Below are 15,868 nucleotides of genomic sequence, written 5' to 3' on the forward strand. Positions count from 1 at the left end.
TTTTTATTTAAAGAATTTTATTTTCAAAAAAAAAAGAATTTTATTTTCTTCCGATAGGAAAGATACAAATTAAAAATTTTACCAAGTTTAACCATAATCCTTAATTCTTCAAAATGGTCAGAGAAATCTAGAGGATTTGATTACAAAAAAGCTTTGGGAGACGGATTCAGCAAGATCACCCTTTCTCAGGTAAGCATACAGTCAATCTTTTCCAAGAAGCCTTGTATTCCAAACTCCAAAGTTGAGAAACTCCTGAAAAAGATTACATTCAGTCTTTAATTCTGATATATAAGGTTCCTTGTTTGGGATGTGGGAGATCTCCAACTAATTAAGACTTCAGGAACTGGGGGGATCCCTGGGTGGCGCAGTGGTTTGGCGCCTGCCTTTGGCCCAGGGCGCGATCCTGGAGACCTGGGATCGAATCCCACGTCGGGCTCCCGGTGCATGGAGCCTGCTTCTCCCTCCGCCTGTGTCTCTGCCTCTCTCTCTCTCTCTCTCTGTGACTATCATAAATAAATAAAAAATTAAAAAAAATTTAACAAAAAAAAAAAAAAAAAAGACTTCAGGAACTGGGGAGGGGGGGGGATACTATCAAGTACCAAAATAAGGTAAATTCTACAAGCATGCTGCCATGTTAAATGCCAACTGTGGGATGCCTGGGTGGCTCAGTGGTTGAGTGTCTGTCTTAGGCTCGGGGCGTGATCCCAGTTCCCGGACCAAATCCCACATCCTTGTGTGGAGCCTGCTTCTCCCCCTCTGCCTGGGTCTCTGCCTCTCTCTCATTAACAAATAAAATCTTTTTAAAAAACAAAAACAAACAAAGAATCCCAGCCAAATGTGATCTGAAGCTTATTTCTAAGGCAGAATTAACTGTTCATCTTTACCTCTTTCTTCCAAGACCTAGTAGTACCAGTAGGTCAACAATCCTACTCTTCACTCTCCTGTTTTACATACCTATTTGGGAAATGGTTTCCCAGGTTACTCCTGAACAGGTAAACTCAACTCTATGGGGGAGGGTGGTTTAATCATCTTACATCTACAGGGGCTGACTTAGATAATGCCACTTGCAAAAACCTCACCTGTAACGGGACAGACTGAACCAAGCACATCAGGCTGCCATCTATTTACTGCCCTGTGGCTTCACAGGGCTCCAGGCCTGTAGGAAGTAAGCAGATAAAAACCAAGATAAGTGACCTGATTCCTGGGGGAGAGTACCCACAAACCAAGCCCAGATTCCACATAGAAGATAGCCTTAGTGGTAAGCAGAATACAGGGACAGGGATAAAAGTTCTCTGGGGCCAATGCATCAGACAAAACACTGGCTAATGGTTCAGTTAGATCAACAGGGTCGATCTGATGGGGAAAAAAGTTACGTCATCAGTTGCAATGGCCGAATTTGAGTTACAGCAGAGCATAAGCGGTTTAAATCTGTCAGTCCCGTATTTAAAAAATAGGGGCACATGGCTGGCTCAGTTGGAAAAGTACGACTTGATCTTGGGAACATGAATACGAGCCCCATGCTGGATATGGATTACTTTTTTAAAAGGAGTTACAATCTCATCCATTCTCCAGATCCTGTGTCTATTCAGCCACGTGGACATCACTTACCAACTCCTTCCCACTCCTGGTCCACTCGAAGTCTCTTGTCAACATTAAATCTGGGATAAAAAAACAAACATGAGTTCTGAACAGCTAGATGCCCACAAGAGAGGGACAAAGGAGCTGTACAAGCTGGCATATCAGACAGAAACTGGCTTAGAAAAGTTGGATCAACATGGTCGATCTGTCGGGGAAAAAAGTTCAGTCATCATATATGCCAGTAGGAAGCTAATTCTTAGAGCTGAACGAGTGAGATTTGGTTAGTCTGCTTCTATGCCCACCAACTCCATGCTTGAGCCCATCTGTATCCTGTTGTTGGCAGTAACAGTTAAGATAAATTCTTGCCTTCTGAACTTGTATTTGAGGCCAATGTGGCTAGAAGTGTTCTGGGAAAATGGTTGGCTTATGGAGGCAAGTGTCCACCTGTCACCATCTGTTTTTGGACCTTACATTTTAATGCAAAATGCCATCACCAAAAACCTGACTTACAGGAACACGCTGGCACAGATAAATCTGATCCCCGTTAAGTCCTGCCCTCAAGGGGCCATCATCCCTGGACTGAAATGATTTCAAGTGCACACAGTTGGAAATTAATCTGAGTGCTTAAGTCAACCTAAAATACAAATTTAGCTTTCCCTTGGAAAAAAAATCCTCAGATGGGGTGCCTGGATGGCTGGGTTGCTAGAGCATGTGACTCTTGATCTCTAGGTTCGGAGTCTTGAGTCCCACATTGTGCAGAGATTAAAAATATAAAATGTCCTCACTTGTAGAGGCCACTTTTAGCCAACAGGCTTGAACAATGGGAACCTGAGTAACATAAAAGGGCCTACAGCTACCACTGGGCTAAATGCTAACAAACCCATTAGACCACTCACCTCAAAATCTCCATAATCCGTAGATCACCAGTGAACTATATAAACATTCCCATATGTCCTGATCTTCCCCCTTAACTAGGGCTCCCCACCACTGCTTCCTCAGTCTCTCCTGCCTGCAGCAACCCTGCAGTGTATTTAAACATCTCGTCTCAAGTGAATTCTTTCACCTACCCTCCTGCGCTGCCATCCTCTACCCTACAAGGTCTCCCATCCACTTGGAAAAATGCTCTGAAGAATCGTTTATCAAAAAATACATCACATACCAGGAAATGGGATCCAAAAAATGTGATTTAAGAACTAACATCTAGGCATGCCCTGGTGGTTCAGCACGTGGTCCTGGATTCCCGAGTTCAAGTCCCACATCAAGCTCCTTGCATGGAGCCCACTTCTCCCTCTGCGGGGGTCAGTGCTTCTCTCAAGGATAAAATCTTCAAAAAATTTTCACATCTATTTGCTTTAAAGAGATTTTTCCACTTCGGGGAATTATTTTCCTTAAACTAATTTTTCACTAATGTCTAACGGATACTTTTAAATAACTGATAAGAAGTATCCAGGGCAGCCCCAGTGGCCCAGCGGTTTAGCGCTGCCTTCAGCCCCGGGCGTGATCCTGGAGACCCGGGATCGAGTCCCGCATAGGGCTCCCTGCATGGAGCCTGCTTCTCCCTCTGCGTGTCTCTGCCTCATAAATAAAATATTAAAAAAATAAAAATAAGCATCCAGCGCACTTTACTTGTTAAGTACAATTAGCTGCGGTTACACCTTCACCCCTCCCCCTCCAGGTTTGCCTAGCAAACGAAGAGGCTCCCGGAGCACGCGGTTCCTACAATGGGCCAGGTGAGAAATGCTTACGCCGGAGATCAGGAGACCGATGGCTCTAGGGATGTACCGCGGGCTCTCTTGAAGGCCCAGCAGCGACGCCCTCCTCCGAGATCCATTCCGTACCCTGTGATCGCGCAGACCTGCGAACCAACAGAGCAAAGGGCATCAGTCGCCATCTTCCCACGGTCGGAAGAACGTGGCCCGGCCTCTTGAGGCCGGTGCATCAGAACTAACTGGCAAGTGTTCAAAGACCTCAGCATTGCCGATCTGATGGGGAAAAAAGCTCAGTCATCATTTACACCAGCCCAAGGACTCAGGTCCACACCCAGGCACGGATTTTTCCCAATTTTAACCGGCCTCCCCGACGCCTTAAGGAGCCTTTTAGAGTAAATGGAACCACAGCCAAGGGTGACGGCAAAGAAGGAAAAGGCGGTACAGAGACCTCGAAGGAAAACAGCGGTTATCTCCACTCACCGCACAGAGCAGCAAACCCGGGCTCCGGTGCCCGCACAACATCGAACGCAGCAGAAGCCCAGAGAAAACTAGCAGGAAGGCGCCGAGGACGGAAAAGACCGAAAAGGAATCCAGACCGCTCTTATATAACCAGAGGAAGCTCTCGCGTCTGCGCACTGCACCCGAGGCGCTTCCCCTTCCGTCCCGCGGCACGCGGGGCCCTCTGGGAAATGTAGTTTGCAAGCCGCCCAGCCCGAGGCCATCTAATGGTTGCCAAGGCCGCTCTAGCCCCGCCCCCTTCGCCGTACGTCGGGGCCCCCGGGGCTCGTCGGCCTCGCCGCCATGTCGCGCTTCACACGCACCGAGCCGCCCGCCGGGTTGCCCCTTCTCCGGGGCGGGCTGAGGCCTGCGACGGCTTTGGGCGCTGCTAACCCGTCTCCCGCGGTCCCGTCCCCTCAGCCGCGCGCGCCCGAGCCCGCCGGCCCCGCCGCCGGGGGAAGCTGAGGCGGCGCCAACCGGTCGGCCCGCTCCTGCCGGGCCTGAGGGCGGGGCGGCCGGCGGGGCCACAGGGCCCGGCCCCCTCCTCCCCTCCTCCTCCTCCTCCACCACCACCTCCTCCTCCTCCCGGCCGCCCGCCCGGCCCGTCGCTCCGCCCAGTGTCTGCAGGGAAAGGAAACTGAAACTACGCGGCTCCGGGCGGGGCCGCGGACCTGCCAGGGCCCGAGCCCGAGCCCGAGCCCCAGTGTCGGCGGCGGCTGCGGCGGCGGCGGGAGGACGCGCCGGAGCCGGGTGAGTGACCCCCGCCGCGCCCCCGCCCCGCGCCCGCGCCCGCGCCCGCGCCCGCGCCCGCTTCTGTCGGTCGCGACCCCGGCCCCCGCGCCGCCCGCCGCCCGCCGCCCGCCGTCGCCGCCGCCGCCTCTGCTTCTCCCCGTCGCCGTCTTCAGCCCGCGCCGCCCGGTACCCGCCCAGCATCCCCGCCGCCCCCTGGCGCCCCCATCTCCGCGGGTCCCAGGTGCCCCCCTCGGCGCCCTCCTCGCCCGCTCAGCCCGCTCTGCCCTCTGCCCTCACTTTCTGCCCCCGCCGCCGCCTTCCTCTTCCTCAGTCCCCACCTGCCGTTGCCTCCTTCACGCCCAGCCCCAGGAAGCAGCCCCCATCCCTCCTCGCCTGCCATTCCCGCCCCCGCCATGCACCGCACGGCCCCGACTCCCCCGCGACCCCCCGACGTTTCCGTCAGGACCCCCGGGCTCCTGGGTGCCCGTGGCCCCCATCTTCACCACCCCCTAGGGGCTCTGGGGGCGAATCTCCCTCACATCCGCCCCTGGCCTCTCAGCCTCTTCCACCCCCCCCCCCCTTGGTAATGACCATTCTCCTCTGGTTTGACCTCTTTATTAGCTTGGCCATCACTGATTTTCTTCTTCCTGCCCTTTTAGGCCTTGATTCCCAGAGACCCGCTTTAGTCCGCTGCTTTTTTATTTTCATGGCATTTCCTGTTCTCTCTGCCCCTCCCTTTGCTTTCTTTCTTCCCCGTTTCTTTTATCCCAGAAAATTTCTGAGTTTCTATTTTAGTGTTTTTCAACAACAGAAAGAAGGCATTTTTCCCCCTCCTCAGAATTTTTTTTTTTTTAATAAAAAAGAAAAACAAGCCCTGAAATACTGAATGTGCATTTGAGAGCTGGGTTTGATATGATGAGGGGAGAGATTCACCCAAAATATTCCCAGCAGGAAGGAAAAGGACTCCTTTTTTTCTGATGAGGATAAAAGCTACTCCTCCTATAATGCCAAATCTATTCACAGTTTCCAAGTATGAATATTTAAAAACTCAGTGAGAGGGACAGTCTCAAAAATCCGTTTCCTGAGGACTCTGAGTCACTCACTGTCCCTAGCCCCAGCTCATACGACGGACGGATGTGTATGAATTGTACTGAGAAGTTCCCTTAAAGGGACTTCCTCTCGCTCTTAAAAGGATGACTGTTAAAAACCTTCAAGGTAGAAAGAGGAGGCAAGAACTGCAGGTTTCTAACTGGTCCTGGGGAAATAGCGTCCTGTAGAGGCTAAACCTCTGGTTAATGAAACATGTGATTTCTTTCTCTTGATTCAGTAGATCAGAGGGCTTAATCAGTTTGGCTGCATTCCAAGGAATGGGATAAGGGGTAACTGCTCACTATTTACAAACCATAGAATACCGAATACCAATACCGTAAGCTACAGAGTACTGTATAATATAAATGCTGGGTGGGGTGGTGGATACATGGTTTTTGGATAAACAAAAATGTGCTACTTCCTACCCTGGCAGCAATATGTGTCCGCTTTATGGGGGAGGGAAATGAAACCTAGCAACTGATTAACTAACTTGGCTAAAGGCATAAAACCAAACAGTAGTTTTGAATGGGAATTGATGAACTCCCTCTACCTCAGTGAAGTGCAGGGATAAAAGGAAGGGGGAATTTGAAAACACCTAAATTGTGAAATTTAACATTTTATATCATATTGGGCATTCACAGAGTTGAACACCTGTGCCCATGATTACATCTGTGTTTAACTCTTAAATCACTAAGGTATAGAGACAGAAGGGTTGGCTTGATGCTGTTATATATATATTTTTTTCTGTTAAATGCTGTGTTTCAAGGGCCCTCATCTTTCTCAATCTCTGCAGATTTCCAGGTAACTGAAAGTCACGTGAACGTGGAGGAATTTGGGTAACTCACACATGGAGGACAGAAGACCTTGCGTGGAGGCTAGGCCAAGGAATCCCTATACTAACCACAGAGGTGAGCAAGATTTTCTATGAAATGGGAAAGAAATTGAGTTCTGTATGAATGAGTAGGCCCACCGGAGATTGACAGCATCTCTCAAGTGAAGAATTACTTACTCCTTAGCCTTGGCATGAATGACTCTGAAAAATAAACAGCGCTCTCCTTTTCCTAAGAGGGCTGATTAATGGGTACAGTTCATTTTAACAAAGATAGTCATGAGATGTTTGAATTGGAAATAACACTGGTTTAGAGCAACACCACCCAATAGACATACGAGCCAAAACTCGAATTTTTAATTTTCGAATAGCATCATTTTAAAAAGCAAAAAGATACAGGTGAAATCTATTTTTGAAGTTTAATACTAATCTAATAAATTTTAATGCCTACTTAAATGACTGTATCCAAGTAATGTTATTTTATTGTAATATTTGAATACCTATATTCTATTATCATAGTACTTTAATAATTCTAGTATTTTCACTTATTCCCCCAAATACTTAAAATTGTTATTTTAAGGTGTTATCAGTATAAAGAAATTTTAATGAGATATGTACTCTATTTTTGGTATTAAGTCTTCAAAGTTACATGTGTTGTTTTACACATCTTAATCAGACTAGCTACATCTAAGATTCCTAATACCCATACATGGCTAATGGAAATGTGTGTGATAGCGTGTGTCAAGAACCGGATTCACTAAAGCACAGTTAGTTCCAAAAGCATCACTACTGCTATGATGATTGTTTGTTTGTTGTTTTAGAAACAAAACCATGGGATCCCTGGGTGGCGCAGCGGTTTGGCGCCTGCCTTTGGCCCAGGGCGCGATCCTGGAGACCCGGGATCGAATCCCACGTCGGGCTCCCGGTGCATGGAGCCTGCTTCTCCCTCCGCCTGTGTCTCTGCCCCTCTCTCTCTCTGTGACTATCATTAAAAAAAAAAAAAAAAAAATAGAAACAAAACCAAATGGATTCTTGCTTTTCCCTAAGTGTGCGACATGTCGTATTTTAGTTTAGCTGTGGAATGAACGAGGAAGAACTGTAGAATTTTATTTTATGGGCTGCATCAACGTTGGAAGAATGAGAAACAGTATGATTTTTCATTCTTTAAAATATTGAGTGTTTCAGTCTGATGAAAATATTAGGACTTTCTTCTGTTACTTTGAGAGTTTGGAAAGTAAGAAAATACAAAATTTAGACTTTAGTAATACAGTATTTTTATATTGTGTCAAATGTTCTTTTATGTAGTCACATTAAAATTTTCTCTGCAAAGTGCAACACAAAAAAATGTACAAAAATGGACTTAGCATCTGATGTCATGAAATGATACAATCATTTTGAATATGATGTGCATTCATAACATTTTTAACTTCACATCATTGTGTACAATCATATTTTGTTGTTTTTAAAATCTCAATTCTGCTAAGTTGGGTCAGTTCCATCAATTTTATAGGAAAGGAAACTGAAAAACACTGGGCTTGGGTACGTTGGCCAAATTCACTTAGGAAGTGTGTGGCAGATTAAGGAAGACAAATATAGCTTCATCTATAGGTGATGTTAACTTTCATGTGTGGACTGGGTATATTTTCCTTCCTCCCCCAACAACTTCTTATGTGACGGTTGGTAGTATATAATACTGTGTGGGTGAACTTGTGCTTCAGAAGGGAGAAAAACTTAAGTTTCACTTTTGAGTTTCCTAAAATAGAAGTTCAGTTTCATTTCTCAGTTTCTTTTTCAATGTATTGTTTAGCTCAAAAACTTCTTGGTAAAGGAAGCCCCACTGTCCCCTTTGCCATCTGATGCTGGACAAATTTCAAGAAGCATTTCTCTTGTAATATATCCCATTCTTGATGCCTCTGTCCCTGTGACATAATTGTTTAGTGGTAGAACTAGTGACCAATAGGGTATTCCCAATAGAAAAGTGCTGCTAGCTGCTGCTAACAGCAACATTAATGAGAACTTTTTATGTGTCAGGTATTCTACTAAGCATCTTACAAATATTTAATCTTTTTTTTTTTTTAAGATTTTATTTATTTATTCATGAGAGACACAGAGAGAGAGAGAAGCAGAGACACCGGCACAGGGAGAAGCAGGGTTCTTGCAGGGAGCCTAACGTGGGACTCCATCTGGGGTTTCCAGGATCATACCCTGGGCTGAAGGCAGCGCTAAACCGCTGAGCCATCCGGGCTGCCCATATTTAATTTTTATACCCACAAAAATACTTAGGCTTAGAGAAATTATGCAACTTGGCCAAGGTTATACAGTGAGGAAGTGTTGAGGACAAGATTTGAACCAGATCTGTTTGGCTTTGAAACTCCTGCTTTGGCTGTTACTTGGTACTGGCAAAAAACGAGAAGCAATGAGCTAATCTTTTTTACCCTCTGAAACAATCCCAGCTTATGAGAACTAAAGCATTTTATTCTCTAGCATGTATTAGGCACTCAACAAATGTTTGTTCTCGTTTTTTTTTTTTAAGTTTTACTTATTTAAGTAATCTCTATATCCAGTGTGAGATCAAGAGTTGCATGCTTTTCTAACTGAGCCAGCCATGTGCTCCAACAAAAATGTTTATTCATTTTCCCTTTAGCACCCTCTGAAAAAAGCAATGTTTTCATAATATATACAGCAACATATAGTAATCTATTTTACATTTATTACATGACTTAATAGGAAACTTTCTCTCCAAAGAAAATATAAGTTCTTTAGTTGGTTTTGAAAATGAGAGTCTTTCTATTGTTGTCCTGTTAGATCTCCTTGCACCTTCATTTTTGCACTTACCCAGTATTCCATTGTGTTTAGGGTCTGTGGATGGAGAATTACCACCAAGAGCTAGAAATCAGGCCAATAACCCACCAGCCAATGCTCTCAGAGGAGGACCCAACCAGCCTGGAAGGCAGCCTAGAGCTACCAACCGTGCTGTTCCTGTACGGCAAAGAGAAGAGAGGTTTGGGGCTATGGGCAGGAACCCACATCAGGGAAGGAGAAACCATGAGGGTCACACCAGTGATGAACCTAGAGGCCAAAGACGTAGTCAGGAAAATGATGCTAGGCGGAGAAATGGCAACCAGGAGGGAAGGAATCACAGACCACCGTGGTCTGATGAAAACTTCCAGCAGTGGCGGACCCCTCACCAGAAGCCTGCAGAACAGCCACAGCCGGTAAAGAAACTGGGCTACAAATTCCTAGAAAGTCTTCTGCAGAAAGACCCTTCTGAAGTGGTCATCACTCTTGCCACAAGTGTAGGGCTGAAAGAGCTCCTGTCTCATTCTTTTATGAAATCCAACTTCCTTGAGCTTATCTGCCAGGTTCTTCGGAAGGCTTGCAGTTCCAAAATGGACCGCCAGAGTGTTCTCCATGTCCTGGGCATATTGAAGAACTCCAAATTCCTCAAAGTCTGCCTGCCGAATTATGTGGTAGGGATGATCACTGAACCCATCCCTGATATTCGAAACCAATATCCAGAACACATTAGCAACATCATCTCCCTCCTTCAGGATCTTGTAAGTGTCTTCCCCGCCAGCTCTGTGCAGGAAACTTCCATGCTCATTTCCCTCCTGCCAGCTTCTCTTAATGCTTTGAGAGCCTCTGGGGTTGACATAGAAGAAGAGACAGAGAAGAACCTGGAAAAGGTGCAGACCATCATCGAGCATTTGCAGGAAAAGAGGCGAGAGGGCACTTTAAGAGTGGACACCTACACTTTAGTGCAGCCTGAGACGGAAGACCATGTAGAGAGCTACAGGACCATGCCCATTTACCCTACTTACAATGAAGTGCACTTGGATGAAAGGCCATTCCTTCGTCCCAACATCATTACTGGAAAATACGACAGCACTGCTGTCTATCTGGATACCCACTTCCGACTCTTGCGAGAAGATTTTGTTAGACCCCTACGAGAAGGCATTTTGGAACTTCTCCAAAGCTTTGAAGACCAAGGCCTGAGAAAGAGAAAGTTTGATGACATCCGAATCTACTTTGATACCAGGATTATCACACCCGTGTGTTCATCATCAGGCATTGTCTACAAGGTACAGTTTGATACAAAACCACTAAAGTTTGTTCGCTGGCAGAATTCCAAGAGATTGCTCTATGGATCTTTGGTGTGCATGTCCAAGGACAACTTTGAAACATTTCTTTTTGCCACTGTGTCTAACCGAGAGCAGGAAGATCTCTGCAGAGGAATTGTCCAGCTCTCTTTCAATGAGCAGAGCCAACAGCTGCTCGCAGAGGTCCAGCCCTCTGACTCTTTCCTCATGGTGGAGACAACTGCATACTTTGAGGCTTATAGGCATGTCTTGGAAGGACTCCAGGAGGTCCAGGAGGAAGATGTCCCCTTCCAGAGGAACATCGTGGATTGTGACTCTTATGTGAAGGAGCCAAGGTACTTGCTAATGGGGGGCAGATATGATTTTACTCCTTTAATAAAGAGTCCCTCGGCCACTGGGGAATCCCTGAGGAGTGCTGAGAGCTTGAGACATTCCAGAGTGAACGTCTTAGACCCCAGCCAGTGGCCCTCAAAAGAAGCCTTGAAGCTGGATGACTCTCAGATGGAAGCCTTGCAGTTTGCTCTCACAAGGGAACTGGCTATTATTCAAGGACCTCCGGGAACAGGTAAGAGAATTTTTCAGAGCATATGACATCTGCCCTATGAGATAGGCAAGGGAGGCTTGACTTTAGATTTCTAGAGTATCTTGATTAGAGATATTCTCCTGAAATGGGCATTAAACTTACCTATAAAGTAGCTGTTCATGGTGATTTTCTAGTGGGCATCCATTGGTATGCATAGTAATCAAAATCACGAGGTTAGAGAAAACTGCTAAGGGGTCAGACTTAAGAAGGTGCGTAACCTTTGCTTCATCAAAGGTGATCTTAAATTTTATTTGATTTTTATATTACTTTATTCTTTTTAAAGATTCTATTTACTTATTTATTGAGAGAGAGCAAGCAAGCAAGCTGATTTCATGCCAAGCACAGAGCCCAACACAGGGCTCAGTCCCACAACCCTGAGATGAGGACCCAGGCTGAAACCAAGAGTCGAATGCCCAATAACTGAGCCACCTAGGTGCCCCTTAATTTTATATTACTTTAAATTAAATAATATCAAATACATAATAGGGCTATATGCCAAGTAGTATTTTGTATGCTTTCCATGTATTAGCTCTTTGCATCCTCAAACAACTCTGAAGTGTAGATAGTTCCATTTTACAGATGAAAAACTAAGGCAAAGAATATGTTGACATTCATACAATGGTAAGTGACAGACCTAGGACTTGAACTCAGACAGTCTGGCTCTAAAGTCCTGGGTCTCCTATCTACCACACTCTACATCTCTTGGCTCCATCTCAGGGTCCTGAGATCGTGACCTGAGCCGAAACCGGGAGCAGATGTTTAACTGACTGAGCCACCCAGGCTCCTGTGGAAGGTTCTTTCTGATAAGAAACACCTGTATAATGGAAAAACATACATAATTAAAGAAATGCTTTCAAGGCTTAAAAAAAATAGAGAGGATATATCTAAAAAACAAAAAGAAGAGGATGTACCAGTTTATACTCCCACCAAGCGTGAACTAGCGTTCCCATTTCCTTTTATCCTTTCGAATATTGTATGTTACCAGTATTTTTTGCTGATTAGTTTTTGCTCATCTTCAAAGTTAAAAATTTTGGCCATTAGTTTTTATGGTTTTGGTTTGTTTATTTTAAGATGTTTATTTAGAGAGAGAGGGAGAGAGAGCAAGCACAGCTGAGGGTGGGAGGGGCAGAGGAAGAGGGACAGAGAAAATCCTCAAGCAAGACTGCCTGTTGAGTGTGGAGCCGAACTTGGGGCCCAATGGGGCCCAGTTGTAAGACCCTGAGATCATGACCTGAGCTGAAATCAAGAACCAGCTGCTCAATCAACTGAGCCACACCGGTGCCCCTGTTTTTTATGTTTTAATAAATAATGGTTCAAAAAAATTTTTTTTAAGATATTATTTATCTGAGAGAGAGCATGCAAGCATGGGGCGGGGGAGCAGACTCCCCACTGAGCAAAGAGCTTGACATTGGGTTTGATCCTATGACTCCAGGATCTTGACTTGAGCTGCCGGCAGACACTTAATTGCCACCCAGGCACTCTGGTTCAAAATTTTTAAAGTTTCCCTCTTCCCACCATTTCACTCAGTTCTCTTCCCTAAAGCAAACAGTTTTGTTTTCTTGTTTATCCTTCCAAAGATATTCTATGACTGTTCAAGCAAATGCGTGAATTGAATATACTTATTACTGTTTACTATTTTCTTTTTATTTTTTTAAAGTTTTTTTTATTTATTCATGAGAGACACAGAGAGAGGCATAGGCAGAGAGAGAAGCAGGCTCCCTGTGGGCAGCCTGATGAGGGATTCAGTCCCAGGACCCCAGCATCACGACCTGAGCCTAAAGGCAGACGCTCGACCACTGAGCCACCCAGGTGCCCCTACTAACGAGCCCATAACTCTAACTTCAATGTTGATTTATGTGAGTTTTCCCCTTCTATCACAAAGGCAAGTAAGTCTACTGTGGTATATAGAAAGCATTTCTAAATAATTTGTTGCATGAGAGTACTGGCTAAAAAATACTGTACAGTTGTGAAAAAATATCTTATAGCTGTGAAGAAAGAGAAGGGAGGGAGCATTCTTTTTATGTAATGATAGAGAACTATCTCTAAAGGTATTTTAAGTGAAAAAAGTAACATGTAGGATAGTGAAGATAGTCTACTGCAACCATTTGCATCTAAAAAGTGGGGGGGATGCCTGAGTGACTCAGTCAGGTGTCTGCCTTCCCCTCAGGTCATGATCCCAGGGTCCTGGGATTGAGCGCGCGCGCGCGCGCGCGCGCGCACACACACACACACACACACACACACACACACACCCCACCAAGTCAGGCTCCTTACTCAGTGGAGGATCTGGTTTTCTTTCTTTGTTCCTCCTCCCACTCATGCTCTTTCTCTACCTCAAATTTAAAGAATCTTTTTTTTTAAAAAAGGAAGAAATCTAGAGAAATATATTCTTATTTGTTTGCATTTGCATAGAATGACTAACTCTGGAAAGTGATATAAGAAACTGGTAATATCTGTTCCTTCCAAGAGAGGAAGTAGGTGGCTGAGGGCAAAAGACCAAGGGTGCTTTTCAGAATTTACCCATTTGTGCTTCTTGGATTTTAAACTATCCTCAGTATTTGACTTTTTTTTTTTTTTTTTTAAATAATAATTTGTTCTAAGTAGATTATTCCTTCTAGGAAATCTGATTTTTTTTTTAACTCTCATTTTTCCTTGTTTTCTAGGCAAAACCTACGTGGGTCTAAAAATTGTTCAGGCGCTTCTAACCAATGAGCCTGTCTGGCAAATTAGCGTTCAGAAATTCCCCATCTTGGTTGTGTGTTACACTAATCATGCTTTGGACCAGTTTCTGGAAGGTAATTCTAGACAAAATTATTCTCCCATCAAAACATTTATAGTTGAACTATCAGCAACACAATAGCTCTTTTATTGTCTTTGAACTAAGTCTAAGTCCATAGTCTTTTCCATGACCTGCAAGGCTGCGTGTGGTCTGCTCCAGCCTAACTCTAAACTGTATCTCCTACCTCTTCCTTTGTCCTCCCTAACTCCAGCAACACTGTCTTCAGTTCCTCCAGCTTCTCTCTTGGACCATGCTGTTTCCCCCTCCCTAGAAGATACTTTTTTCTCTCCCTCTCTCTCCATCTTGACCTCATGTAACCTGGTTGGCTCCAACTCCTTCTTCAGGTGTCACCTTAATTCTCTCTTCAGGTAAATTTTCCCAATTGCCCCCAGATAAGGTTAAGTCTCCTTTTCTATTTTTTTCTTCAGAAACTTAATTAATATCTAACAATTTGTTATATGTATTTCAGTCCTAGGCTCTTGACACTAAAAGTTGGTCACGTTTTGTGCTATATATTCACAGATTCTGGCACTTACTGAGCACTCAAAAAAATATTAATTGCATTAATGAATGAATAAGTATATATTTTTCATTTTGCTTGGAATATTATTTCCCATTCTGTATTTTCCTTTAATGTAGATTAAATCTTTTTTATTCTTGCAATCTCAGTTTAAATATTAGGTCTTCAAGAATTAGATCCCTACCCCATGCAAACTAGGTAAGGTCCCCTGTTACATACTTTGAGCATCATGGGCTTATCATCCTTACTGTACTTATTGCTATTACAATAAATAGTTTAATGTGTATCTTCTCTGCCAGGCTATGAGACATGAGAACAAATTAGGAACTAAGTCTGTATTTTACCTGCTCTTTTTTTTTTTAATATTTTATTTATTTATTCATGAGAGACATAGAGGGAGAGAGAGAGGCAGGGACACAGGGAGAGTGAGAAGCAGGCTCCATGCGGGGAGCCCGACGTGAGACGCGATCCTGGGACTCCAGGATCACACCCTGGGCCAAAGGCAAGCACTCAACCACTGAGCCACCCAGGCGTCCCTTACCTGCTCTATCTTAACAACCTACCATATGCCTGGTACATAGTGACCAATCAGCATATACCTGTAGAGTGAATGATAGAACATTTACTAAGTGTTTACCTTGTGCCAGGACTTGCCTGGGAGCTATACAGATGCTCTCTGATTTATCCAGATCATAGCCCTAAAAGGAAAGTATTTCTGTATTCAAATCACAGGTGAAGAACTGAAGCTCCAGTTAAACAACTTGTTGCAGTTTATATAGCAATAGTGGTGAAGTCAAGATTTGGGTGCCCAGTTGTCTGATTCCAAACCCTGTGTTCTTAAGCACCACACTACTGTTGCACAGGGCATTTCATCTCTAGGGTAGATTCCTGTAAGCACCAGTGTGTTCTCTAAGGGAGCATCTGATACAGCATTCCAAACATGTAGAGCTCCCACCTGAGAGAGTCTAGCATAGCTCTTCTTACCTGCTATGCTCTGCCTTGCTCCACAGGCATATACAAGTGTCAGAAGACTAGCATCGTGCGGGTAGGTGGAAGGAGCAACAGTGAAATCCTGAAGCAGTTCACCCTGAGGGAGCTGAGGAATAAACGAGAGTTCCGCCGCAGCCTCCCCATGCACCTCCGGAGAGCCTACATGAGTGTGAGTCCTGGCGTGGGGTAGCTGAGATAGCTCCAGGTGGAAATACGCTGGAGAGTAATGGCCCTCTGGGTACACGGTCCAGGGGCCATAGGGAGAAGCACTCCACAGAGTGGTGAAGGACTCAGCTTCCTTCCAACAGTCCACTCTGCTGGGCCCATGTGCTGACCTTTGCCCCTCATAATTCAGAAGGAGAAAGGACAGAAAGGGCATACCACCCTTCCCAGTCTTCTAGCTGGGCAGCAGTGTTCCCAGACAAAAGTCAGTTATTATTACCAAGGAAAACCAAGGAAAA

At 45.0% G+C, this 15,868-nt stretch overlaps 2 protein-coding genes and 3 non-coding genes across 5 annotated transcripts in view; 1 reads left to right on the top strand and 4 right to left on the bottom strand.

Moving 5' to 3' along the window:
• On the bottom strand, positions 1-4,743 carry LOC112931922 (uncharacterized). Its single transcript, XM_072735146.1, has 6 exons — positions 4,708-4,743; positions 3,768-4,406; positions 3,324-3,433; positions 1,609-1,658; positions 1,080-1,156; positions 1-252 (listed from the first exon to the last, which is right to left on the bottom strand). Exons 1-3 carry the CDS (start codon positions 4,741-4,743, stop codon positions 3,332-3,334), a joined length of 777 nt encoding a protein of 258 aa, XP_072591247.1. The 3' UTR covers positions 1-252; positions 1,080-1,156; positions 1,609-1,658; positions 3,324-3,331.
• On the bottom strand, positions 1,298-1,391 carry LOC112931954 (small nucleolar SNORD12/SNORD106). Its single transcript, XR_003237405.1, has one exon. It is a non-coding gene; the product is annotated as a small nucleolar SNORD12/SNORD106 (small nucleolar RNA).
• On the bottom strand, positions 1,731-1,821 carry LOC112931953 (small nucleolar SNORD12/SNORD106). Its single transcript, XR_003237404.1, has one exon. It is a non-coding gene; the product is annotated as a small nucleolar SNORD12/SNORD106 (small nucleolar RNA).
• LOC112931952 (small nucleolar SNORD12/SNORD106) lies at positions 3,508-3,598 on the bottom strand. The gene has a single exon (XR_003237403.1). It is a non-coding gene; the product is annotated as a small nucleolar SNORD12/SNORD106 (small nucleolar RNA).
• The window catches only part of ZNFX1 (zinc finger NFX1-type containing 1), a 24,213-nt gene continuing 12,639 nt past the window's right edge, over positions 4,295-15,868 (top strand). Inside the window, exons 1-5 of the mRNA XM_072735589.1 lie at positions 4,295-4,535; positions 6,400-6,514; positions 9,292-11,100; positions 13,782-13,913; positions 15,428-15,576. Of these exons, the coding sequence (XP_072591690.1) occupies positions 6,454-6,514; positions 9,292-11,100; positions 13,782-13,913; positions 15,428-15,576 (2,151 nt within the window). The 5' untranslated portion in view covers positions 4,295-4,535; positions 6,400-6,453. The remainder of the gene's footprint in view (positions 4,536-6,399; positions 6,515-9,291; positions 11,101-13,781; positions 13,914-15,427; positions 15,577-15,868) is intronic.

Source organism: Vulpes vulpes, chromosome 14 (assembly GCF_048418805.1).
Source record: "Vulpes vulpes isolate BD-2025 chromosome 14, VulVul3, whole genome shotgun sequence".
Classification (NCBI taxonomy): domain Eukaryota; kingdom Metazoa; phylum Chordata; class Mammalia; order Carnivora; family Canidae; genus Vulpes; species Vulpes vulpes.